Genomic DNA, 24,901 nt, shown 5'->3' with positions numbered 1-24,901 from the left:
TTTGCATCTATATGCCACTGGTGAGCAGCAGTGGCCATACCAGCTCCCTCTTCCATTTGATAGTCCAAATTTGTCTTTCTGAATAATGCTTGGTGCTTTATTCTTCCTGTGAATGCTTTGGAGATAAGTGCAATGAAAAGGTTTCCATCTGCCCTTTCTAAATTTGATGCTGCAAATGTATTCCCAAAATTTCCAAGACAAAAGTAAATAAAAAGGTAATGTAGAACATTGCTGCTTTGCAGAATAACCCATTTTCTAGCTCGATGCCTTCATTTTACTGAGTCAGATTTCAAGGCACTGAGCATATGCTGCAGTTGCTGTTTCATCATGCAAGTGAAATTCAGCATAAAAGTCAAATTGCCTTTGAAAAGATTTAGCATAAACTGTAGGTAGGCATCTTTTATTAAAGCTGCTTTCTCCTCAGTGCTGTGTCAATTAAGAGATAAAAAGAAGGAAACTGCCGAAGAAAATTTGACCTGTAGAATTCTAAAGCTTTAAATTTAAAGTATCTTTTCCCCTGCAGAAGCATAAATAACTTTACAAACTTTAAAAAAAAAAAAAAAAAATCTTGCAGTAGTAACAGTATGTCAGCCAGTGTGGAAGTCATTCATCCACCACTTAAAAGAATCCATGTGTGGGAGGGCTAAAATGTAGAAGTAGCATTTCCTAACAGTTTAGGAGAGGAAGGGATAAGTGTCTTTCCCAGAGTGAAACTGCCAGATTACATCCACGTTAAGAAGTTACTCATACTGATTTATTTCCAGGACCCTGAAATGAACACCCACTACAGGAGTGACCATCACAGAGCTCCTTTTCTCAGTCTCATGTAAGAAAATGCTCTCTCAGGCAGTGTGGTACTACCATGGGACAGGCTCCATGGGGCCAGAGGCTGTGTCTGCCCAGACTTCCCTGTTACAGCACACTCCAGAGCCTTGCTGCTTTGGAGACTGAAAATGACTGATTGCAGGTGGGGGTGGTATATGTCTGTAAATCACCAGTTCCAGGAATTGCTCCTGAAAACTTCACTGGCTTCTTTTCACAAGAGCTATATTCTAAGTATTATGATATACTTCAAACAGATTCTTATCTGCTCTAAGTCAGTACAAAATCATTAATCTGGAGCTCATTCCCTTTAACTGAGATCTAATCCTCTCTGACATTAGAAGTCAAATGCCTGGCATCAATGGTATGAAAATCATCAGGATATTCTTATCTTTCACTAGAACTGAAAGCCATCTAAATAGTAAATGATTTTGACAAGAACAGTATGATTTTAGCAAAGTTAGAATGATAAGTGAAACACTCAATTTACATGGAAGAGGTTTTATTAAAAAATCATAACTTAAATTTCGCGCAGTGAAAAGAAATGAATTTATCAGTTATGGTATAGAAACAATATAATTGCAAGGTGCTGTGAGTGGACCTTTAAATCCCCAAGCATCTGCATTAAACTTAGGGTTATATGATCCTATCATCTGCATTTGGCAGTTAATGCTGCTCCTGAAATTTCCAGGTTTTTTGTGACCTCGACTTTGTCTGGAATTTGGCCAAATACTCCCTCATTCCTAAACTACCTGGAAGACAATATCTTGTGATCTCTTGCTTAGATCTTAAAGTTTGAGGAATATTTTTATACAGAAGATTTCCCTTTGTCTTCCTCTATGAAGATAGTTCTCCATAATGATAATGTTAAATTTAGAGTGCTTGAGAATAATACACAAAATCCAAATATCAGAAAAAGAGAAATATTGGTAACAGAAATCAGGAGATCAGCCAAAACAGTGCCTGATTGTAGTCACCTTTGGAAAAATGCAAATGGGGGCAGTTAGCCTTCTAAGCAGTCATTTGGCTGTGAGTCTGTAACACAGCAGATCTCTGGTTTGAGGACAAAAGATGACCTGCATCTTCCCATCTCTAAACCAGCTGGAACATATAAACAGGATTAGATGCACAAGAAAATTCTCTGAGAGCTGTGCAGAATGCTTAGCAAGGGAGGAGGAGATTTCCAAAAGGTGTGATTGTGGTATTCCAGCCTGGAAATTCACCTGTGTGACTACTCCCCTAAGCAGTGGTTTCCTTTCCCTGCTGAAGTTAGATAGGACATTTGACAGATTAGATTTGGGAAAATGCGATAACATTCCTGATGTGTTTTATACAAGGCAAAGCAATCTGCAGAGCTGTCCATGGAGGTTTTCATCACTTCAGTACAAGAATATATGAAGAGAAATTTTACTTGTGAAGGCCCTCTGCACCTTAGATGGTGCTCTGCATAGCTAAGTGTGTTCAGGTAGTTGTTACTCAAAAAGAAAATAGGAGAAGGAGACCAGTGCAAAAGTGTTGCAAACTTCATTGAAACCTCATTATAAAGCTCCACTGAATACATGCAGATCTTGAGTCTACTTAAAAACTTGTGGGATACATTTTATACACAAGCTGTTTTGGTGAATCTCGCCTGTTATTTTTGCTGAACAGCTTGCTTCATAAAAGCTTTTTCTTAAAAAAAGAGGAAAAAAATTACATTAAAATATTTTTTTTCTGTGTAATGCTACTCTTGAAATCATCTTCCTGTTTGGTGAAGATGAGCCAAGATCTTTTCTACCCTGACAGGAAAAGTGAAACCATCTTCACAGTATCATCCCTTAGTAATTCTATATTCTTTTGAACTGGTATTTTAGACAAGATGTTCTCTATTACTGCCCTGCCTCTAGTAGTAATTTATTTGATGCTACAGAGAGATTGCTCCTGAAAAGGACATTAATAGAAAAATACGTCTATAATGTGGATGTGTTCTTGTTCACAGACGAGCTTATGTCTTGTGCAGCCTGAGAGCAAACATTGACCTTATTTTTGCTGTGTTCCTATAAGACAACTTGCACGCCCAGTTGCTTTGTGTTTTGACTCAGTGACACCATAATTCCAAGACTTAATGGCATTTCTTATATTTAGCTCTAGAAGGGCTTAGCATTCAAATAAAGAGAGCAGTACTTGCACCTTCCTCGGCAGGAGTTTCCAGCTCTTTAATCTCTTGTACCCTGTTAATGCAGCTGTGTCTTTAGACTGTGGAAAGTGTTTCAAGCTAGTTCAGGTCAACATATATGAGACCTTCCACCCCAATCAAAGTTGTTCCTTTACATGACATTTAATAGGAGGAGGTATTCTCAATGCTAGGACAGCTGGATGACTCATGCTCTGTCAATGCCATGTATTTGTGGTAATTTGTCATTAGTAGGCATTTTAGCAACTTGTAGCTCTTTTAAAGCAACTTGAAAGGAGAATCACAGATCTTCTTCAAAGGGCATAGAATAGTAGATTAAAGAGATCAAGAGAACAATTCAGTACACTCATGTTAAGGTAAACGTTCCAGAACAGAAGAGCAGCATTTTGCAGCACAGCCATGCCAGCAGCAGTTAAAATTAAGCCAATGTTCAGCTTCAGCAGGGAGATTTAAACACAAAGCGTAATTTAGTACCATTAAATGTGAGCTGCAATTTAGTAGGCTGGAGTCATGCTGGGCTAACAGGGCTGAGAAAGCTTTCTGTCTCTCTCTTCTCAGCTGATTTGTTTGGAGTTTGATCTAATTCCACTGAAAAAACGGCAAGCATTACTGATGTGAAATATCCACATTACTCATGTGGGGCTGTGCTGTAGCTGAAACACCAAACATTGCACTACTTAGGATTTTAACTTATTTTTCTTAAATAGAAAGCTTTAAGCCTCAAGAAGACCCTGCAGTGATTTGATTGAAAGTGCTTTTTTTGTCTTTTTCATTTGCATTTCCCCCATTCTCCATATCAAAAAGTTCTTGATTCTGATGATTATACATGGAAATTTCTTTCCCTTGCATAAAAATGTACCAGTCACTATGTGGAACAAACACAAATAAAAGATTTGAAAGACAGCTGTGGGATTTAACCACACCAGTCTCATGGGATTTGTGTGGCTAAACATGCTGGTCAGGCACTTGCATGTACTGTGGCACAACATTTGAGAATGTTTTGGGATTATAACATATATTATAACATATTGGATAAGATGGTATTTTTTAAAAGATGGATAAGAAGATATATGGAAATAAGGAATTATATATGAAATGGAAGCCCCTACTCAGGTCTGCTTTTGTGCCTTGAAAGTTTCTCTTTTTTTCCCTTGGCTCTCAGTTTGATTAAAAGCAGTTCTCTGTCTCTGAAAATGTTGCCCCTCTTTATATCATTATGGGGAGAACCTCAACTAGAGAACCCATGTTGTTAACTGTGGTGCGAATCCTGAAGTCAGCTCCTTCTTCATCCTTCCCTTCTTGCTGCTGTTGACACAGGGAAGCCAGCTTCAAGAAGCTCCTTGTAGTTTGCAGGGTCACACCTAACACAAAACTGGCTTTTGGGAACTCAAGGGTTTAAACTACAGTTGTCTTGGGATAGTGACAACCTTGTGTGTGTAGTCTAGAGAATAGGCCTGAATCCTGGCAATTGTGATTTCAGAAGTGCCCATGGTAACTTGGGTATTTCTTGAGTGTTTGAAGCCCTCAAACCTCAGAGGGTTGTGCAGCCCTTCAGAGGGACCTCAATAGGCTGGAGAGATGGGCAGAAAAGAACCATCTGAAATTCAACAAGGGCAAATGCAGGGTCCTGAACCTGGGGAGGAACAACCCCATGGACCAGCACAGGCTGGGGCTGACCTGCTGGAAAGCAGCTCTGCAGATAAGGACCTGGAGGTCCTGGTGGACACAAGCTGTCCATGAGCCAGCAGTGTGTCCTTGTGGCCGAGAGGGCCAGCGGAGTCCTGGGGTGCGTTAGGAGGAGCAGTGACAGCCGGTCGAGGGAGGTGATCCTGCCCCTCTGCTGAGCCCTGGTGAGGATCATCTGGAGCACTGTGTCCACTTCTGGGCGCCTCAGGACAAGAGAGACATGGAGATCCTGGAGTGGGTCCAGCAGAGTGTGACAGAAATTATTAAGGGTCTGGAGAGTCTCTCTTCTGAGGAAAAGCTGAGGGAGCTGAGCCTGTTCACCTCAAACCGAGAGGGGACCTCATCAATGTCTGTCAGTATCTGCAGGGAGGGTGTCAAGAACATGGACCAGACTCTGCTCAGTGGTACCAAGCAATAGAACACGAGGCAATGGGCAGTAACTGATGCACAGGAAGTTCCACCTGACTATGAGGAAGAATTTCTTTACTGTTCTGAGCACTGGGACAGGCTGCCCAGAGAGGGTGTAGAGTCTCCCTCACTGGGGTTATTCACGAACCATCTGGACACAATCCTGTGGCATCTGCTCTGGGTTGACCCTGCTTGGGCAGGGAGGTAGGACTAGATGAGCACTGTGGTCCCTTCCAACCTGACCCATCCTCTGATACGGTGATTCTGTGAAATTGTTTCTTTTATTCTTGTCCTGTAAACTGTGGCCCATAATTGCTCTTTGGCAGGACAGTGAACTACAACTTCAAATAATCCCTTCCTAGTCTGCTAGAGAATTAAGCTCTAGCCAAGTAAAAATACTATCTCAGCAGGGTCTTGAAGGCCAGTTCAACTGAAGGAACATCTCCCATTCTGCCCCAGTAGAAGGTCTATATTCTCCTCCTTCACCTTTGGGTTTGCTGGTGTGAGAATTTTTTGTTCTAGAGATGTAGAAAATTATACCAAGTAGTTATTTTTAATGGAGTCTTTTTAAAGACACTGAAAAATGCTACATTAAGACAGATACATATTAGTATTTCACATTTATCTTTGAGGTCTAGTGTTTAGTTACTACCTGGTACATCAATAAGTCTCTTTGGTGGATGAATATCCCAGCTGACTACCATTAGGGCCTCAGAGGAGGTTGCAATTTTGAAAACTGCTAAAACCAGAAGATATGTAACTGTCCTATTTTGTGTTTTCTTTTGTTTTTAATTCTTCTGTTAGGTGCAAACAGAAAGAAGAAAGATTCACAAGGGACTTCAGGAAATTCTTGTGAGCAGACCTCTCACAAAGCAAAGCCCAGCAGAAACTTTAATCCTCCTGGTGCGAGAGGGAACCCCGGAACGGAGCTCCCTGTAAACAGGATAATCGATGTGGATGAGGTCAAACTGGAGGACTCTGGCATACGCTCCTGTGACGATTCTGAAGGGAACCTCAGCTTTGAAGGTTACATTTCTGAACTGAGATCTTGCCAAGGGAGAATGAGGACTGGAGTTTACAGGACCTCAGACCTTCCATCTCTGATTGCTGTCAAGAGCGAGAAGAATAAGGCCACTGAGAATCAGTATAAAGCTACTTTTGTTTAAATCTCTGCTTTTAATTAAACTGTCTGGTATTTTTGCTTGGCATCAGCAGCAATGGAGATATGCCTTAGAGACATGTTTCTGCAAGATATAAGTGGTTTTCAATATCCACTTGCCTTCAAAGAGCCTGCTAGAAACCATGACTTCTGAGTTGGAAGCCCTAGAATGAAAAAATAGTGTTCTAATGAAAGTAATGATCTATTTGGTTTTGCTTTTTATTCATTTTGGTATTATTTTCCCTGGGATGATTCCACTGAACAGTGCAATTAAAATTATGATTTCCACCCCTACCCTTCTTGTCTTTATTCAAGACAAACTTACTCTAAATTCCCCTGTCCAAACCTTTTATTTGAGATAATTTCAGTTTAATCATCTAATGGTTTTCCCTTGTCTTCAGGATTCCCTGTGTTTTAGTAGACTTTTGAAGTGTAAGTAAAATCAGTTACTGGTGTAAAAGGATTAGGAATATTTTCTTAATATCTTCCTGTCTGTCTCTTAACATTTGGGAAGAGGTCCAAGTGGATTTCAGTCTTGTCTAATGCAATAAGACCATTGTTATACAAGTAGCAAGAAGCAGAAAAAAACCCCAACCCTAAAACCCCGAAGTGTAAATTTCCTATGCTGAGAATATTAGCTGCTTTCATAGCCAACACTGGTAATGTTTCCATACTAGAAATATATATCTAATGACACAGTGGTGTGATGGTCATTGGGTCCCTCCTCATCACTGCTCTCGGTGCCTTTTAACTTTGGGGAAAGGCGATTTGGTTATTGCTCTTTCAATAAGGGTTCAGTGCCCCTCATTCTTCTTGTTGTTCATTTTAGTTTCAGTTAATTTTCTAGCCTTAGGTAGAGTTTTGAGAAAGAAAAGGTATTTAAGACTGCTGAACATGTTGTTTTTGCCACCTGCTCCTTTTCCTCCGTTACCATTTCTTCAGGGGAGGTTATAAGCCTGGACATGCAAAAGGGTACACGAAGAACTGAGAGGGTTGGACATCTGCTCATCATACTGAGTGGGTATAGAGAGACTTCCGGGGGTTCACTGCTTTGAAATTACTGTGAGACTTAAAAAGTCATGCTGCATATCTCCTGGACTGCAGGTCCACACAGGCAGTAGGTCTAAAGCATCAAGGTAGATGTTGATTAACTACTCTTTCTCTGCTCCTAAAGCATACCAAGAGTCATGAATTTTCTAAATAGCTGAGAGTACTGGATGCTGTCACTCAGCTTCTTAAATGTGTAAGGTGAGAAAGAAAGTAAGTATGATTTTGTAATCATAAATTAAGATTCCTAAAGCTTAATGCTTAAGTATTACATCAAATACTCTAGTGAGATAAAAGGATGCAACACCCATCAGCTTCAATACTTTAGGTTTTTCTACTGGTAAGTGATTCTGCTTTTGATACTGAGGAAAATCCTTGTTAACATTAGGCTCAACTTGGTGTGGGCCCAAATGAGGGTATATGCTGTGAAAATAGCTGTACTTTTCAAAACTTTCAAGCTTTAAACTAATTTGAGAATCATGATAAAATCATGATGGTGTAATGATACTACAGATTTGAGAAACAGCAGGCAGAACACAGCAAAATACAGCAGGCAGAATATAGCCCAGTGATGTGAAAATATTTAAATATTTATATATTTTAAAAGGGTTTATTTATTATTTTTCTTTTTTCCCTTTTTTTTGTAGTATTTTGGTAGTAGTTGTCCCTTGAGCAGGTATTTCTTTGTACAGATAAATGGCCATAATTTTTTCCTATCATCTGGAAAATTAATAGCTTTGTTCTAATCAAAACTAAAATTACAACAGTCAAACTCAAGAGAGGGCTTTTTGACTTGGGATATGCTTTGCACTGGTTTTGTGTCTTGGAAAATAAATTCCTAACATCTGACAGATAAAAACTTGAAATTCAAATGCAATCATTACAGTCTTTATTAATCCCTGATCAATATTTTAGATGAAACAGGGTTGCTTATCTTATATTGTGCAAGGGCACTGAAGTGACTGGGAGTGAGCAATACAGGATTCTTTGTCTGGTAAAAGAGATAGCTGAGGGGAGATGCAATAACAACTGAAAAACCTTGAGTGCCATGGAAAGAGGGATTGACTTTCACAGTCCTTCCTAATGCAAAGATTAGGGGCCATCAGATGAAGCTAATAGAAGCCAGGTGTAAATCAAAGAGCTATTTTTCCACCTTCTCCTGTTTTCCATCCCCAACCTGCTGTGCTCAGAAAAACAAGCAAACAAAAGTGCTGTTCATAAATTCTGAGTGCAACAAACTGGATTTGACTGTATCAAGGATTCAAAGGGAATTTGACAGCATGGGAGTCAAGCTGTGTGCAGGAAAATGAAGGATGTGAAAGAATGGAGTTTTCTTTAATATAGAGAAAAATCCTGGCATACTGCCTGGAAATCCTGTAAACAAAGGGACATGGGAAAAACTGTTCCTCCCCATGCCACACTGTCATGCCAGTTAATGGCAGATTGTTTAAAAGAATGACTTCTTAGCTAGAACTAATGGAAATTAATTCCTTAGACTTAGAAATAATTAATAATATTAGCTTTCCTATTCAATATCTGGCAGAATATAAAAACTAAACCTGCTGGAATCAGGTGTTAATAAAAAGGAATGTGGGCAGCCTGTCTCTGGCTGATGGTTCCCAGTATTTTACTAGGGATGAGGTCTAGTTTTAATTACTGTGTGACTTCAACACTATAACATGATTTTAAGTTTCCTCCTCATACTGTGATTTACACTATTAATCAAATCTACTTACTATTAAAAATCAGCCTAATTGAAGCCCTGCTTGATAGCTTGATCCTTTATCTTGCCAGGCAGTTCCTAAATGATAATTGAATTCTAGCTGGTTTTATTTCTCTTTTACTTTTCCCAATTTTTCTGTGTTGAAACTCCACTTGTGCAGAGTTACTCTTATGTCTTCCTAATCCCTAATAATACATAAAAGGGGTCATCCCATGCTTTTGGGTGGAAGAGGGAGATCTACTGACCTGTGTCAGTACTTGAAACTGTAACACCCAGTGATACAAAAAAACTCCAACCCCAACACTTAGAAAATCCTGCAGCATTCCAAATCTTATTTAATGTAGCAGTTGCCTTATATTTCACTTGTTGTCATGGTATCTGATTTTCAATTGTAGTTGTTTCAGCCTCATTGGTTCCACAAGTCACAGTTTTGTTGTGGTTTAATTTTAAAGGCTTTGTGAAGAATAGAAAATTTGCATACAGGCAAACTTGCAGTGAGTCTTCCCCCATAGGATTACTGTAGTTTTGTGCCTTGTCAACAAGTTTGTGATATAACACACGCAAGATAAATCGCTGCACAGTTTGCTCTGGGGGACTGTGTGACAAAGAGCTAGTGGGTTATGAAGGCACATAAACAGTCTTTGCAAAGAGGCTTTGCAGAGCTTTACTGCTCCGTGGGAAGGAGCCAATACCTGGCTGTTTTGTCCTTTCTCATGCCTCTGGAAGTCTTCTGGGGGCTATTTAATGTCCGTCAAAGATGCTGTGTCCTTCTGGCACTACTCTGCCTGCAAGTTTTGGCTTCTTTGTGCCTTTGCTGTAGCATGAATTGCTTTATTCCTGCTTCTCTTCTGATGCTGGAATTTAATGTTCTTAACAGAAAACTTCTAGAAGATGTGGCTCAGCTGGCAGCCTCCTTGTCTTGCTGTATCAGAGATAACCAGGACTTATGACCATATTTTGATTTTTTGGAAGTAGCTTGATTTTCGCCACAAAGCTGAAATCCTTGCCAGTAGTTGTTTCTCAGCAGCAGTGTTGCAGCTCATCTCTGCCCTCTCCAACACAGATTCGACAGCAAATACTGAAATACTGTCATTTAAAATGGACTCTCCTAAGGTACTTGGTAGCTGGGAGACAGGGAGAGTGTGTGGCAGAGTGATGCAAACACCTGGAGGCATCTTTTCACAATTTCTCAAAGATTTTGAAAAGTTTCCAAAGACTGAGTTAGACAAAGGCCTAGTTAGACAACAGCAGGTCCTTATCAAGGGGCGTGAGAAGCCAAAACCTTTGCAGGCCTGAGGCACCTCCCAACTCCCAACCACAGCTCAGTGACTTGGGTTAAGAAATGACCCTATTTTCTGCATGAACAGGTAGATTTCCAAGCTTTGTGGGATTGTAGCAAACCTGTGTGACAACAATGTTGCTCTGTGGATAGTGTGGGTGTTTACCCTGCAGCAAAAACAAGTGGCACATCCAAGTGCTTCTCTTTGCACTCTTGGAATAGCATCCCAAGCGTAGCATTGTGGGGTGATGAAGAATCGTGAGATTTGTGACCCCTAATCCTATGCCATTTAAAATACAGGAAAAGATTTCATTATCTTACTGAAATATTTCCTTTCTGTGGACCAACTGTCACTTTTAGCCGGGTTAGTCTTGATTTTTTTCAGAAAAAAAAATGTGCTGAGAAGTGCTGGATGATCACGTGTCTGCAAATCTTGCCTGCATTACTCAAAATGTTAGCAATCCAAGATGTTGCACATGAACCAACATGCTTTCTGAACTGTTTGTGTGAAAGATAAGAAAATTGTTAATATTTTTTTGTCCCAGTTGATAATTCTGTTGTACAGTCTAAAATGCTGCTGTACAGGATTTGATTTGTATCCTTGTTTTATTTGTGGTTTTGTCTTTAAATATCTATATGGTCACTTTCTAATGTGAAAATGCACATTGGTTTTCTTTCTCATCCCTTATTTCCCCAAAGTATTAAGAAATCCTGTACTGCACAATAATGTTTATAGAATCTTAAGTGTGTCAAACTTATTAAAATGTTAATTATGTATGTAGTAAGTAAGTAATTTATACCACTAGAGTTCATAATGTTTCATTGATATTTAATTTCAATGTAGGGAAAAGATGTGAAAAATATTTTTTCAGTTATTCTGGGACCTGCTGCCATTTAGACATTGCAGTTTAAATGGAAGTATGAGACAACATAAAAATCACCTGCATTTTATTAGATTCTGCAAAGATATCTTCTTAAGCCTAGCCTACATAAAGAAATTCCTTTAAATGAGGATTGTTAAGAATTCTTGCCAAATATTTATATACCTTAAAAATAGCTCATCCTCTGGAATTTAATAATAGTAGGGTATTTTTTTAACCTTTAATTATTTCCTTTTGCTCTATTCTAGCAACACAAAGGGATTGCAAGCCTGAATAGCCAAATGTTTTCCAGGTACAGTGTAATCCTCCTCTGGCTTCTTGTCTGTATAGTCTTGGTGTGTTGTCTAGCTCTGTGTGGTGGTCTGAGGGGACCAGTGCATCGGAACTGCTCTGCCCTTGCTGCTAGCACAACTAAAATATACAGATGTTCTAGCTACAAAAGAAAGAAAACAGAAAGAAAGGAAGGAAGGAAGGAAAGGAAGGAAGGAAAGGAAGGAAAAAAGAAAGAAAAGGAAGGAAGAAAGGAAGAAAAGGAGGTGACAGGGGTTCAGTGCCTGTGTAAACTAAGCTGTATCAGTGCCACAATGGTCCTTCAGTCCTTCAATGGTTCCCTTCTCATCCACATCCCTCTCTGTTCTTTGAACAATCTGTGACAGAACAAGAGGAATACAGAAATTTAAGTACCAATAGTGGAAAATAATGACTGATCGGAGTGGGATGAAACCTAAGTCTTCCAAGTCCATGCCAGCACTTTATTGCTGTTTGTGATAATCTCATCCCAGTTTCCAGTGATAAATGTGAATCCCACCCCTGCAGGTACACAGAGCTGCAAGGCCACTGGAGCATTTCCATAGGTGCCCATAGCCTGCAGCAAGTGTCAGGGTGGGCGCTGTAAGGGCACTCACCCACCTTCCTGGAGAAGGTCCTGGTGTCCAAGTTTGGGAAATGTGTTCTTAAATACTTTGTGTCTGCCTTGCCAGGGGACACCAACCTGTTCCTCATTTGTATTTTTTGCCTGCAAAGATCTGCTTACAATCTCAAAATAGTCTAGAACTCAGTTATTGTGCAGATTCACACCTCAGTTCCAGAGCAGACTGATAAACAAATGAAAGGCCAGCTAGAAATTCATCTGAATAAAGCTAGTCCCTCTTGGAATAGTGTGTTCTTAGGCCAGGGCACAAAAATGAAACTAATGCTTCTCCCCATTCCTGAAAGAGGTAACTGGAGTCTTTCTTAATGATTTGCATCTTTTCTGGAAAGATGAAACCATATGATGAGGAGAAATTTAATTACTATTACTTTACTATTCTCCCTCATTTATAGACTTGCACATCCATCCTTTTCAGTTGCTATTTGCCATTATTTACCAGTATACCAACAGCATGAACTCCCTCACTACCAACAGCTACATAACCTCAACCTCTTCCATGATTTTAAAATTTCCAGAGTCAGTGCTATGGCCAGGATGAAGCAATGCCTGGGTGAGATCAGCCCTCTGTATGCAGAGCAGTTAGCTGAAACTTGTTTGCAAGCAGGAGATAATCTGTGGTGGTGGGAGCATATCTCTGATCTTGCCCTTGCTCATTTGAGTGTTGACTAAAGTTTGTGTTAGAAAATCCAGGGCAACACATGCTGCAACCTCATTCTGCGGTGAGATTGTGAAGGGAGGCAGATGTTCATCTCCTGTGGGAAGGTGCTGGAGGGTGAAGCTCTGCTGGTCTTGCACCACCTCCATCTCCTGGAAAAAGCTGGTTCTCCCATTGCATCTTGCCTGCTTGTTTTATGCTCTTGTGAGAAAGAAGTATGAGATTCTGCAGCCATTCATTGCAATGACATCAGCTTGTACCTACTCTGTGATGTCACAAGATGTAATTTTGCTTGCTAGACACTCTAGTCAACAGGATTTGACCTCCTGTTTGTGAAAGAAAGTCCAGTTTAGTTCAAAATACAATTAGCAGAGCTGATCTGAAAGTCATGATTTTTCTTTTAGGAGAAACCAGTTTGGATCTTGCCTCACTTTAGGTATCTACTCCAAAACTGCCTTTGTGTCCTAAACATGGATGTTACTTTATGTATTTGTTAGGGATGTAATTAATACTGTTCGTGGATATAAAGAATTGTTTGTTTAATACCATCCATGAATATAAAGAATGATTTGTTTCATCCTTCTGTTGAAACATACTTTTGGATGGGTGACTCATACATTAAATTTAACACTTCTATGTTTTTGAGGTCTCCACTGCTTAATCTGTGAGCCTTGATACCTACCTCAGATGTAAACACATATGCAGGAGGCCCCTGAAGCTAGGTGGGGTGACTCTCATCTGCCAGTTCCTCCTGATCTGTGAACAATGTAAGTCAATGACAGCTCAGATTATTTCAGCAGCAATTACACAGAGCAGCAATTACATTTCTGCAGCAATTACAAGGAGTGGCACTGGAGGTACAGGAAAATGAGGGGGGAAGAAGAGAGAGAAGGAAATACAGCAGGGATATTGACCGTGTTGTGAAATCTTTAGCCTAAGCCTGCTCTTGAGGCTGTGAGAGGTCTGTCACTTCTGAAGTCAGGTTTTGTGCAGTGGGGAGAGAACTGCTCACCAGAAGGGAACCCGGGTTCTTCCTCGGACATCTCTGCCTGCCTAGCCTTTAGGAGTGCAGGAAAAATGGTCCTGGAGTTTTGTCAGGGACAGAATCCCTACTGATATGGTGGACAAAAATGTGCAGCAGTCCCCAGCAGGATGAGACCATGGACAGAAGAGCAGAGGGAGATAACAGAGGCATCAGTAGTGATGCTTTTGTATGCAGTGAGAGGGCAGCCCTGCTAAGAGACACTGTGTCCCTGCTTCCAGGATGCAGCCTTATCTCTCTGCCTACCTGATCCATCACCAGCTCTCCCAAATGCAGCCCAAGGCATGGGACTGAGGTCCAAGGGTCCTTTTCCTGCATAGGAACAAGACCTTGGCAGCAAGGAGTCTGAAGGGTGAAGCTTGAGGAGTCTCACAGATTTGCCATTAGATTTGGGATGCAAAAACTCCAGGGAAAGCCTAGGCAAACACTGTGCTAGGTCAACAGACCGACAAATCCAGGGTGAGTATCCTCACGATGATATGGCAAAATGCAGTGTCCAAGCAGCCCTGCTGGCCCTGGGCAGCTGCCTCAGTGACCCTGAGGGATGGGAGCACTCCCTGCACAGGGCACAGGTTTAGCAGAGGGCACCTCTTTGGCTTGCCCTGGTCACCATAGCCAAAAGGCTGATCAGCTGATGTCTGCTGGCTCTTCAGCCCTTGGTATAGGACTTACTTGCAGAGCAGAAAAACCATTTGGTTTCCATATATGTATACATATACACACACACAAGAGAAACATACAGAAAATGTAGATATATACATATATATACAGCTTTCCATACAGGAGATTATTAGGCCTGCAATCAGAATAATTGGAGCATTATTTGTGAACTCTGCTTTCCATCCTACCATAGGAAATCACTCCAAAGTCAAGGCAGGCTGTGGGGCTGGCATCCCTCCCATGAGGTTGTCCCTTCCTCATTACTGCTCTTTCCCCTTCGAAAGGGAAGGCTTCAGCTGCAGAAGTGGAGCCCCTTCCCTCACACATGCCTGACTTAGACCATTTTAAACTATGCCATGGGGGCGTCTAATATGCTAATGAAGAAAGTGGGTGGAATTGCAGGAATTTGAGCACAGCTAAAAATGTACATGCCTAACAATTGCAAATCAGCCTGTGCTCAAGTTACCTAAATGTGTTGGTATCGGTGGAAGGTGGGTGCCTCCACACCTCTTCTTGTCAGTTTTCAGTGAGTACACAGCTAAAAAAAAACCCCACACGCCTCTGTATATGGGCCTACTGTTTCAGCCAGGGTTATCAGCAAAGGTTTGTACTAAAGTCCTTGAAAAATACAGTTACCTACTTTCCACTCTTATTCATACAGTAGGAGGAAGAGTCTCTCCATGCAAACACACTCTAGGCTGGTTGCCGGCATAGTATTTCAGATATAGCATGACATCTGGATGTATGAACAGAACTAAGTGTTATCCTGAAATGGACTTCTAAAAGCTTGGTTAGATCTGGGTCTGGGATGTATAAATTAAGATTCTACATATTGTGACTTGTAGCAGAGCTTTAAATCACTCACAGATTTGTGTGACTAGGAGCATAAAAGCACAGCTTGGTTTTGTTTCTGCAGCTCAAGCCCAGCTTTTCCATTGCTATATTTATATGGTTTGTTTTTTCAGAGCAGAACTAAAGCTTTTTTGGATGCATCAAAAAAACATCCATAAGCACAGCTGCAGGTAAAGGCATTAAAAATATGTACCTGCAATATATAGATGCAACTGCAGTGGCTATATCTGGCCAAAAATGAGATTTCACAGAGAAGTATGCATGAAGCCATTACAAAAATGGCCCAGGGTGCTGGGTTGTGGACAGTCCTGTGCCTGGTCCTGTGCAATGCAGGCAATGAGGACAGGCTGTGCAGCTCTGGACTGGGGGATGCAGGTGACTACAACACCCTTTGACTGGAGAGGGAATCACAAGGTCTGATTCAGCTGAGGGTTGGGACAGCTCTGAGTGCAGGCCCAGTAGTGTGGGAAGAGAAGGTGCTAGGGCACAGCAAGATCAAAGAGGTCATGTCTGTGGGGCAGCAGAGAGACAAGAAGGTAGAAGTATCAGATAAACACCAGGGTGTGGGGTCTGCTGAAGTGTGATGTTTAACAGAAACACACCGAGGCCAACTGGAGGAACCATGTGGAGAAAATCCAGGAGCAGATCAATCTCCATGCAGAGATGTGATGGAAATGTGAAGGTCTGCAGAGCTGCCAGAGGAGGCCCCAAGCCCTGCAGAAGGCAGTGGCAGGAGGAATACCCAAAAACACCCTGAGACCATCTTGTGCACAGAAGGATGACATTCCCTCTGCTGCTGTGCTCTCTGAGGTGTTGGAGGCTGCTGGCAAAGGTCATGGGCCAGGATGGGACATCCACAGCCAAGGTCTCAGAGGGGATGAGGGTGAGGAGTGAGTGAGATGAAAAAAATAACATGATAGATCTGAGAACTGCTTCAGTCCCTGGAGAGAAGAGAAAGGAAATCAGTGCAGAAAACCCCAGAGCTGAGAGCTTGTGGGTGAGGGAAGCCAGGAGAGCTGCTAGAGGTGCTGAGGGAGTGTGGGAGGTGAGAGGAGTGAGGAGGAGTAAACATTTGGGTGAAGGCATCTCTTTCTCTCCCAGGATTATCTAAGTGCTGCAGCACCCAATCCATGTTTGCTGGATCCCAGCTGCTCAGCAACCAGACTCTGACAGCTGCGCTTTTCGCAGCCTGGCTGCCTCGAGGAGTGGGGACAGGGGTTTGTAAAAGGGTTTGTTTGGCAGAGGTTATCGCCAGTTTGGGGACTGCAAATATTAGCAGCAAAGTCTGGTGCAGGAGAGGATAGACTGGGACTCCATTTCTTTCTGAAAGCCAAAACTATGTCATCTTTTTCCCCCCAGGATTTCTGAAGCTCCCAGGGGAACAAGAGGGGTGACACACAGAGGTATTCATGGTTGCAAGGCAGCTGGATTTTACATTGTCTAAGGCTCATATGAATAACTCAACTTTTCAGTTTGATTTGAGCAAAAACTTTTATTTTTTCTTGCTGAAATAAGCAAACAAGCAAAATGATTTCAGCTTTCTGTCTTCACTCTAGCAAAAGAAACAGAATGGCTTTTCTCAAGGCACCACTCCAGAAGACATAAGAGAAGGTGGAGGTTCACTTGTTGCCTGCAGCAGCCTGTTAACCCCCTGATTCTGTGATGCTCCCCCTGTTCCCTGCCCTAGCCCTGGCCACTCCCTCGGTTTCTCCCTATTTGCTCCTGTACCCCAACCCCACCCAGGGACCGCCCTTGAGTCCCTGACAAAACCACCCTGCATCCAGATCCCTGCTCTTTCTCTGTCTGCCTTCGGGGGCGCTGGGACAAGGTGTGAATAAAGCTGTCTCCTGAGAGACCCTTCTCCACCTCCTTTGGCACCCACTGCTCTGTAACGCTGCTGCTGCCGGAGCCAGATCGCGGGGCTGTCCCAAATGGGCTCCGGGATGCGACTGATGCACGGCCCTAGGAAAACCTCGCTGAGCTCTCAGGGAGCAGCAGCCTGCTAGGCAGAGTCCAGCGCTTACAACAGTTGCCCAGGGGTGAAGATGCTGGTTTTGGGTGTGAGTGGCAAGACTGAGGTTGCGCCATTTGCTAAGATAGGTGTGACCTGTGCCCTGCTGTGTTGGGGCAACTGAGGAGGTTGAAGGAGAGAATAGGAGGGGTTCCTCATGCACTTCCAATGTTGCTGTGTTGCCTTATTTATTAAAAAAAAGTCACTATGCGTTTAGCCCATGACTGTTAGCCTCAGTTCTGGTGATTTGGATCTTCACTAATTATCAGGGACAGCTGAGCTTTGGTAATGGCTGCCGGGGCGATGGGAATGTCATGAAGCAACAGAGATGAAGGAAATCATCAATGTGACAGTGACAACAAGGTCTCTAGTGTGGTTTGCAGGTCCCCCAGAGGAAAAAAAAAGGGAGTTGGTTTGGCTTGTACATCAGTCCCATGTCAGCACTGAGCCCCTTGCTAGTACACCAGGAGCAGAATTGTCACATGTGATTGCTTGCATCCTACCCATTCCTGAAAGGTACATCAAAAGTTGTATTTTTAATGCCAGAAATAGTTCTAATTACTTCCTGTTCACACGTACTCATCAGTTTGTACTAATGTCTTGGACACTGCACACTTGCAGAGGCTTTAGATCCTGCACTAGTTCCTCGTGCCAACAATGCTCCTGCAACTGTCTCCTTGGCCAGGAAGCTGGGTCTGGGCTTTGTAGCAATAATGTCAACTAAAGCCATGAAATCAGATCATCTCAGGGGGCAGCATACCCCACTAGTTTGGGTTACCTTATCACTATGAAAAAGCTTAGAAATTTGCAAAAATACAGGGGGAATCAGTCATTAGAAAAGTTTATGATTTTTCTTCAGTTTTGGAGCAGCTGAGTGGAAGTTTCCTCAGAAACATTTACAATGGTCAGAAAAGAATATAAAAATGGTGAACACATGAACTTACAGTCACCATACAGCCCTCTCACTACCTTGGTAGCTGGTACATAGGAATTAATGCAAATGGATGTGTGTGTGTGTGTCTGTCTAGACTTGTCTTTTCCACTTATGTCTAGTCAACTAATTGATGAAAAAAAACCCCTGCAAATTTATTATTTCATATTGATGGCTGACTCAGTTAATTTACATTTTGTTGATATTTAATGATTTAGGAGGGTTGTTAATATTGTTTCATTATTATTAAATAGTTCAAGGGCTGGGCTCGGCCTGAGCTTTTATTAATTATTGTTAAATTTAAAGAAATAAAAAATACTGCAGTGTGGGAATTGAGGAAAAGGCAAAGCATTATCAGTGTGTGTTATACAGCCACAGCAAGACTTCTATCTCTTTCTCCTCGTTTATTTGTGTGTTTATTTGCCTTTTCTTTTTCCATGATGTCAGTATAAAGGGGAAAATGGCTGCTGAAACGAATGGATTTTAGCCTTTGATACAGAAGGATTACAGCCTGCAAACATGAAAAAGAATTCCTCATCTTATTTTAAAACTTTTCATTTTCTTTAGCAGTCGCAGAATCTGGCTCCAAATGCATTTGCATTCTGTGTTCTTCAGGAAATGTTCAATATTATGTGCAGCAAAATTAAGAACCAGAATGTGATTTCTTTAAAGGAAAATGGAATTTGCTTTGAGAACAAGAACTGGACTCTAGCTGGAGTTTCATTGGTGGGATGAGTTGCAAGGCAGGCTCCAGGCCTTAGAGCTGCCAAATATTCTGTCACTCCAAAGCCAGGTTTTCCTCTAGCTCTTACTTCCAGATTTTCTCTTTCTTATTTATGTTTATGTATATGTATACACACATATATTTACATCAATTTCATATTTTACAGAGCCTCATTTGAAATGGGCACTAGGTGAAGCCTAAAACCTAATGTTACGGAATTTATCTTGAATGCCATATGGATTGCTTCCATATCTTTGTTATTTTTCTCATTGTTGTTAAGTTATTAGCTCCACAGACACCTGATTCTTATTTCCCTCTATACAAAATTTCCATCTCTAGGCTGGAAACAGTGAGTCACAGATGAATAGACTTGGGAAGGTTATGGAGAGCAGCTCTGCAGGCTCATCAGCCTGACCATGGGATGATGGTTTTGGCACAGATCGCACTCTTCACACTTATGAACTCCCAAATGCCCGAAGTGAAGTTTATAAGAATTCAGTATCAAAACTGAATCTTCAGTTTTCCGAGTAGTTTCTTGCTAATGAGATAAAATGTTTCTCAAAAAAAAAAAAAAAAAAAAAAGAAAAAAAAAAAGAAAAAAAAAGAAAAAGATGTGGCATACTTCATGTTAACAATTCTATGAAATGCCTGAAGGAGACAGGCAGAGTTTCTTCTGCTTATAAATAGCTGAAAGTTTCACTGATCGTTTAATATAATTTACCAAAAAACCACACCTCAATTTCTGCCTTTTTGCTATGGCTGTAAGACCTGTTCAGACACCTCTCTGCTGAACAAAGGCAGGCAGTGTACATGGAGCACTTGGGGTTTTTAGCGATTCAGATCTGTCTGAACCCTGAAATCACTGTTCAGACCTTACAGACCTTACACTGTTCAGACCTTATAATTCCCATTTTATGGTGGTGCTTCTCTGGCAGCTGTTGCAACTCCTGGCTTTGATGTCTTTTCCTTTTACTTTGTGCTAGCACCGTCCTATCAGCTGAAGTGGCTCCTGATGTTGGTGTTTATTCCTTTTTCTCATGTTAAGGAATCAGTTTGAGCTAAAAGCTTGGAGTTGTGATTCCCCAGGACACACTGCAGCTCTTGATGGAGATCTACAACATGAACAACAACAACTGGGAGTGTACACATTGACAATAGAATGCATTCTTGCTTTTCTTCTCTGTTACTTTTAGGCATGGAAAAATGCTTCCGTACAACACGCATTGGTCACCATAGAAACACAGTGTTTATGGTCCTGGAAGTGGATGATTTTCATTCTGGAAATGGGTAGAAGAGGGTATTTGCACTTCCCTTGCTCCCCTGCTCCTTCCTTTCTACAGAACTTCTGGGAACTCTGAGCTGAATAGCAGTTAATGGTTTTTTTTTTTTCCTTTCTTTGCACAATTTCAGTAACCTGGACGGTAAGCAGATGTCTACAAGCCATTGAACAGGAATTACTGATTTGAAACCTGATGGCCAAACTGAGGAATGAGGAGAGGAAGTGGAAATCTATGTTCCAGCTTTGCTAGGCGTTCTCAGGCAGATCAGACTGTCTGTACATCCTATTTCCAGGTTTGAAATGAGTGAAAATAAAACAGATCTAGTCCACAAGTCTATTCTGAAGCTTTATTTGCTTCAAGACTTCTGACAACCGGCAATACGTAGAGGCAAGGATTTTTTTTTTCTGCCTATTTGCTAGATTTTGGGAAGGAAATTCCAACTTTGCCTGCTTCTTGTTGTTCCAAGCCTTGCTCACAGTAGCAAAGTCTTGTCCATAAACCTATATAGGCCTAGCTGAACTAACAGGAGTTATTACTGTGATGAAAGACACAGCAGTGTGATAGCACAGCCGGTGTAAATTCTCTGCACCATGATAAACCATCGTGTCGAATTTGTGCAGGGATAGCTCTGCTTCACCACTGGGCCTTACAGCCATGGCCTTGTTGGGTCAAAAAAATTTAAAAGAATCATATCCCTTCCATAGCTGTGCTGGTGAAACTTCAAACGGCAGCACACAGCTTAAGCAAGGACCATGGTATTCTTTCTGTTGTTGTGGCTCTGGGGATTTTGGGTGTGAAGAGGTGCGGTTCCTGACTGACAGGACATGGCAAAAGCCTCGAGCACAGACACTGTTGTACCAGCCAAACCTGTGAATTTTGGTTGTGGGGCAAGGTGGGGCTGAAATAGACTGCACTGGTGAAATCTCAGTTTTTGCAATACCTTCTGCATCCATGTTAGAAATGATATTACAGTGCAGCTATCTCAGGCAGTTGTGAGACCGAGATGGCTTTGCTCAGGTGGTGGCAGAAGGGAGCTTTTTGGTACACAAAATGTGTTATCAGAGTAATGTGTATTTTCTTTCTAACTTTCCCAGTCTGTTGCTGGAAGGCTGCTGTTGCAAATCGCAGCTAGGCAGGTAACCATCTGTTAATGAGTAATCCTTGGTATTGGCATTGATCTGGTCCATATTTTGCAATGTAATGCCAGCTCCTGAGTGGGCTTGCTTGGAGCTCATTGTTGCTATACCATGCTTTTCATTAGCTCCTGAAGAGAAAGAGAAGGGAAACATCTGGGTGATAAATCAGCTCTAGTTACAAGCAATGTTGGATCATCTCCTCTGGATGTGCTCTTCAGTGCTTGCTGGTTAAACCAGGGACCATCTCCAAGGGTCAGGCACTTTGTACACTCTTCACTCCCTGTGGTTTAGGGAGAGTCTCTCCCTACATGGCGTTCCCTTCTACCCACAAAGACATTAATGATTAACAACGGTAACAGCTCTGCTTACTTAGAAAACTAAAATACCCTAAAGTCAAGTAAATCACAGTCCCTTGTGAAAGCTCGTTCCTGATTCACCCTCCCACTTCAGCCCAGCCCTGGAAGTTTTCCTCTGCCAGGCAAAACCTTTGTGAGAGGAACGCAAAGATGAAAGTCTGTGCTCCTCTCACTGTTGTCTTGGCTCTGACTCTGAGCAGTGACTGTGCAAGGATGGTAAGTGATTCTTCTGTTTCGGAGTGGTGGATCAGCTATGTGATGCCTGGCAGGACCATGTTGCCTTGGGATTGGATGAGTGAGGCCACTGAACAGACCCAGAGAAAGAGACATTCAACGGGATTTGCCAGATGAAGGTTGACACCAGTGCTCACTAAGGGGGGGAGGGGTCTGTGGGATAGCTGGTGTTAATACCTTTCTCTGTTTAAAGCAATTGCTTACATCTAGGCCTTTCTGTGGAGGAGGAATGGGAGGGGAGGAAGGACCACACAAAAATTGAAATCCTTTAAAAATGTATCTCAGAAATGTGTTGGCACAAACAGGTACCTGCAGTAGCATGGAGGGAGAGTGCTCCACTGCCAGACATTAATGCTCTCTGGTAACTGAACAGGCCAGCTATGTGGCTATCTGGTTCTTTTCAGACTTCTCCCTGCTTCCATGCCAAACCTCTCAGTGTTTTTGCATCATGTGCCTTGTGTCTTTTTTGGGGATATGTCTGCCAAGCACGTGAAACAGTGCTGAGCAGGCTGTGATGGTTTGAATTTGCTAGTTTGCTTAAACCCCACCATGACCTGGCATCTACCATGGACTAGCAGGGCAGTTAGTCCATTGCTGCCTTATGATCAGCCTTATTTCACTAGCTAGGTTAAAACTAGCTCAGATATGCTTAAATCCTAACTGTCTCAGAGAATTACAGAAGTGTGTTCTCAGATATTAAGTGTGGGAGCAGAGAGGAATGCTCATGTTCAAGGTAAAGATCATCCCTGGCTGAAGCCATTGCAGATGGCTCAGTGGTGGCGGAGCCTGTGTAGAGTACAAAAACTGCTCTTTCCTCAGAACTATTCAAGCCCTCTCTATATATCTTAGCAACAGTTTTTTCTTAATTCTCACTTTTTATGTCCCCTGTTCAGTTCTATGTTCATGATGTGCTGCTTCTTTGACTGCTTTTGGATACTTTGATTTTGCTGTAGTTCAATTGCCAGCACTTTTGGTGAGAGCAGCACTTTGTCTTTTATCATTTTTTTATTATTTCCTGTGGCTTAAAATCAGCTCAGCCTAGTGCTCTTTTCTTGCTGATTGGCAAACCCAAATACAGTTAGAAGTTGGTTTTGTAACAAATGCCCTGGGGGATACAACTAAATAGCAGGAAAAAGCAAATGTTGGGATATTATTTGTAACTGTGAACTGGCCCCAGAGTGCATGTATGCTTCCTGCTGAGAGAAATAGGAGATGTATCCCTTGGCCATAAAAAGAAAAAAATGGAGCAGAGCTTTGGCCTTTGTTGAGTTGTGATGGGTTTTCCTGGTTTAACTGACACCTTTCAAGAGTCTACGTGTATCTACCCTGTTTCACCAGACAGTGCCCCACCAAAAATCACAAGCAAATGATGAGATTTTCTCAGAAACGTTGGGAGAAACACAATTTCAGGGTACCCTGGAAAGTACATTTTTACCAGTAGTATGGTTCCCAGAGTGAATTTGTGTCTCCAATCCACATTCTCTTTTTCTCTTTATAGCACTACAAATCTGGGGCAGGAAGAGGCTCAAATCATGGGTTCATTCGCCCACAAGGTACCAAGTCAAATCCAGTAGGTTTCATGACAGTAAGAATGATTCTGCCTGTCTGTATCTGTGCTGTGCAAGTCGGTAGGAAGCCTGTCTTTGTTTCAACATGAATCAGGATTATAGAATAGTCATACCAATATTAATTTCTGTGTAAAAGGGAATTTGAGATTCGCTCAGGAATCTCAGGTAATTTTCCTTCAGGTGCAGATTAATGGGAGGGTGCTGATGGGATTTTAGTTTGTCTGAGCTGGTGGGGCTTTATATTAGTTCACAATGTGGTGTGGCTGAAGATGTGCTACAATCCTTAATCAGAGCTGCAGCTGCCCTGTAACTTTCAAGCACATGAACTCTTTGTATGTAGAAGTTCAATTTCTACCGTGGTCTATGATCAAACTGTGGGAGAAAGGTTTGAGTCACATGCAGCTTTCTGGGTTGCATTTGTTCTGTGGCACCCCAATGATCAGACATCCTGGCTGTGGGAGAGCATTGCAGTTTCCATTTTTAAGGCTTTTATTGTCCTATGCTTTTGCTGTTAAAGGTTACATGCATTGGGCCATTAGCGGTGCCTTTATAGGTTATAAGAGTCTTCAGTGGCCTTTGGGATACAATATATCTTCTGAATGGGAATCTATTTTCACAACTCTCCTGCTTTTACTGGAAGGTATCAGACAGAGAAAGCTGATATTGAAACATTTGCTTAATTAGTTCAGAGTATGAAAACAGGGATTGACATGGGGATGTCAGAGGGGATGGCAGTGGCCGTTTCCCATTGATAGAGAAGGAGGCAGTTAGGGAAGATGGAGTGACCTTAATTCCAACTGATTAAGAAAGGGGTTGGACCACAGGGATAGGTGATTTTTTCTGTAATCCTAATGACTGACCTCAGCAGCTCTTTGAGATTGATGCCTTTTCCTGGTTTTAAAATCAAGAGTCAAACACGATTAGAAGGGAAAAAGGGATTTTATCTTGGTATTTATTTTAAGGATCTTTAGGTGCACATGTTCAGGTTGAATGCACTGAAATGCACACCACAATGCCCTCCAAAATATCTGGTATAACATTATAGGTCTTACTAATTAATTAATTAACATATCTATCAAAAATTCCCCAATGAGAGGCTTGAATGAGGCCCCCTCCCCAAGGAGCCTTCCCCTGGATGGTTCTATCTCAGTTTACAGAATGTGTTCTGGAGAGGACCTTGGGGTCTGGGGCACACTAACCCCTAACTATGAAGCTTCTAAAATGTTTAGTCTCCTAGGTGAACAAACAAGTCCAAGAATGTAGGCAAAAAGCACTAAGAATACAGAAGTTATAAAAAGGTATAACAGAGGTATAAAAGGCAAAAAAACCATCATGGCATCAAG

At 41.8% G+C, this 24,901-nt stretch overlaps 2 protein-coding genes across 2 annotated transcripts in view; both read left to right on the top strand.

The window, feature by feature from the left end:
- RGS12 (regulator of G protein signaling 12) overlaps nucleotides 1–6,255 on the top strand; it is a gene marked incomplete at its 3' end in the record, with an annotated part of 86,146 nt that extends 79,891 nt beyond the window's left edge. The window contains exon 18 of the mRNA XM_082281380.1: nucleotides 5,894–6,255. Coding sequence (XP_082137506.1) covers nucleotides 5,894–6,255 — 362 coding nt within the window. The remainder of the gene's footprint in view (nucleotides 1–5,893) is intronic.
- A 15,651-nt stretch (nucleotides 6,256–21,906) lies between these two features.
- The window catches only part of HGFAC (HGF activator), a gene marked incomplete at both ends in the record, with an annotated part of 39,715 nt that continues 36,720 nt past the window's right edge, over nucleotides 21,907–24,901 (top strand). The window contains 2 exons of the mRNA XM_082281972.1: nucleotides 21,907–21,972; nucleotides 23,489–23,543. Of these exons, the coding sequence (XP_082138098.1) occupies nucleotides 21,907–21,972; nucleotides 23,489–23,543 (121 nt within the window). The remainder of the gene's footprint in view (nucleotides 21,973–23,488; nucleotides 23,544–24,901) is intronic.

The sequence above is a fragment of the Coloeus monedula genome (assembly GCF_965178545.1).
Source record: "Coloeus monedula genome assembly, chromosome: 5".
Lineage (NCBI taxonomy): Eukaryota > Metazoa > Chordata > Aves > Passeriformes > Corvidae > Coloeus > Coloeus monedula.
This window is presented reverse-complemented; position numbering and strand designations above follow the sequence as displayed.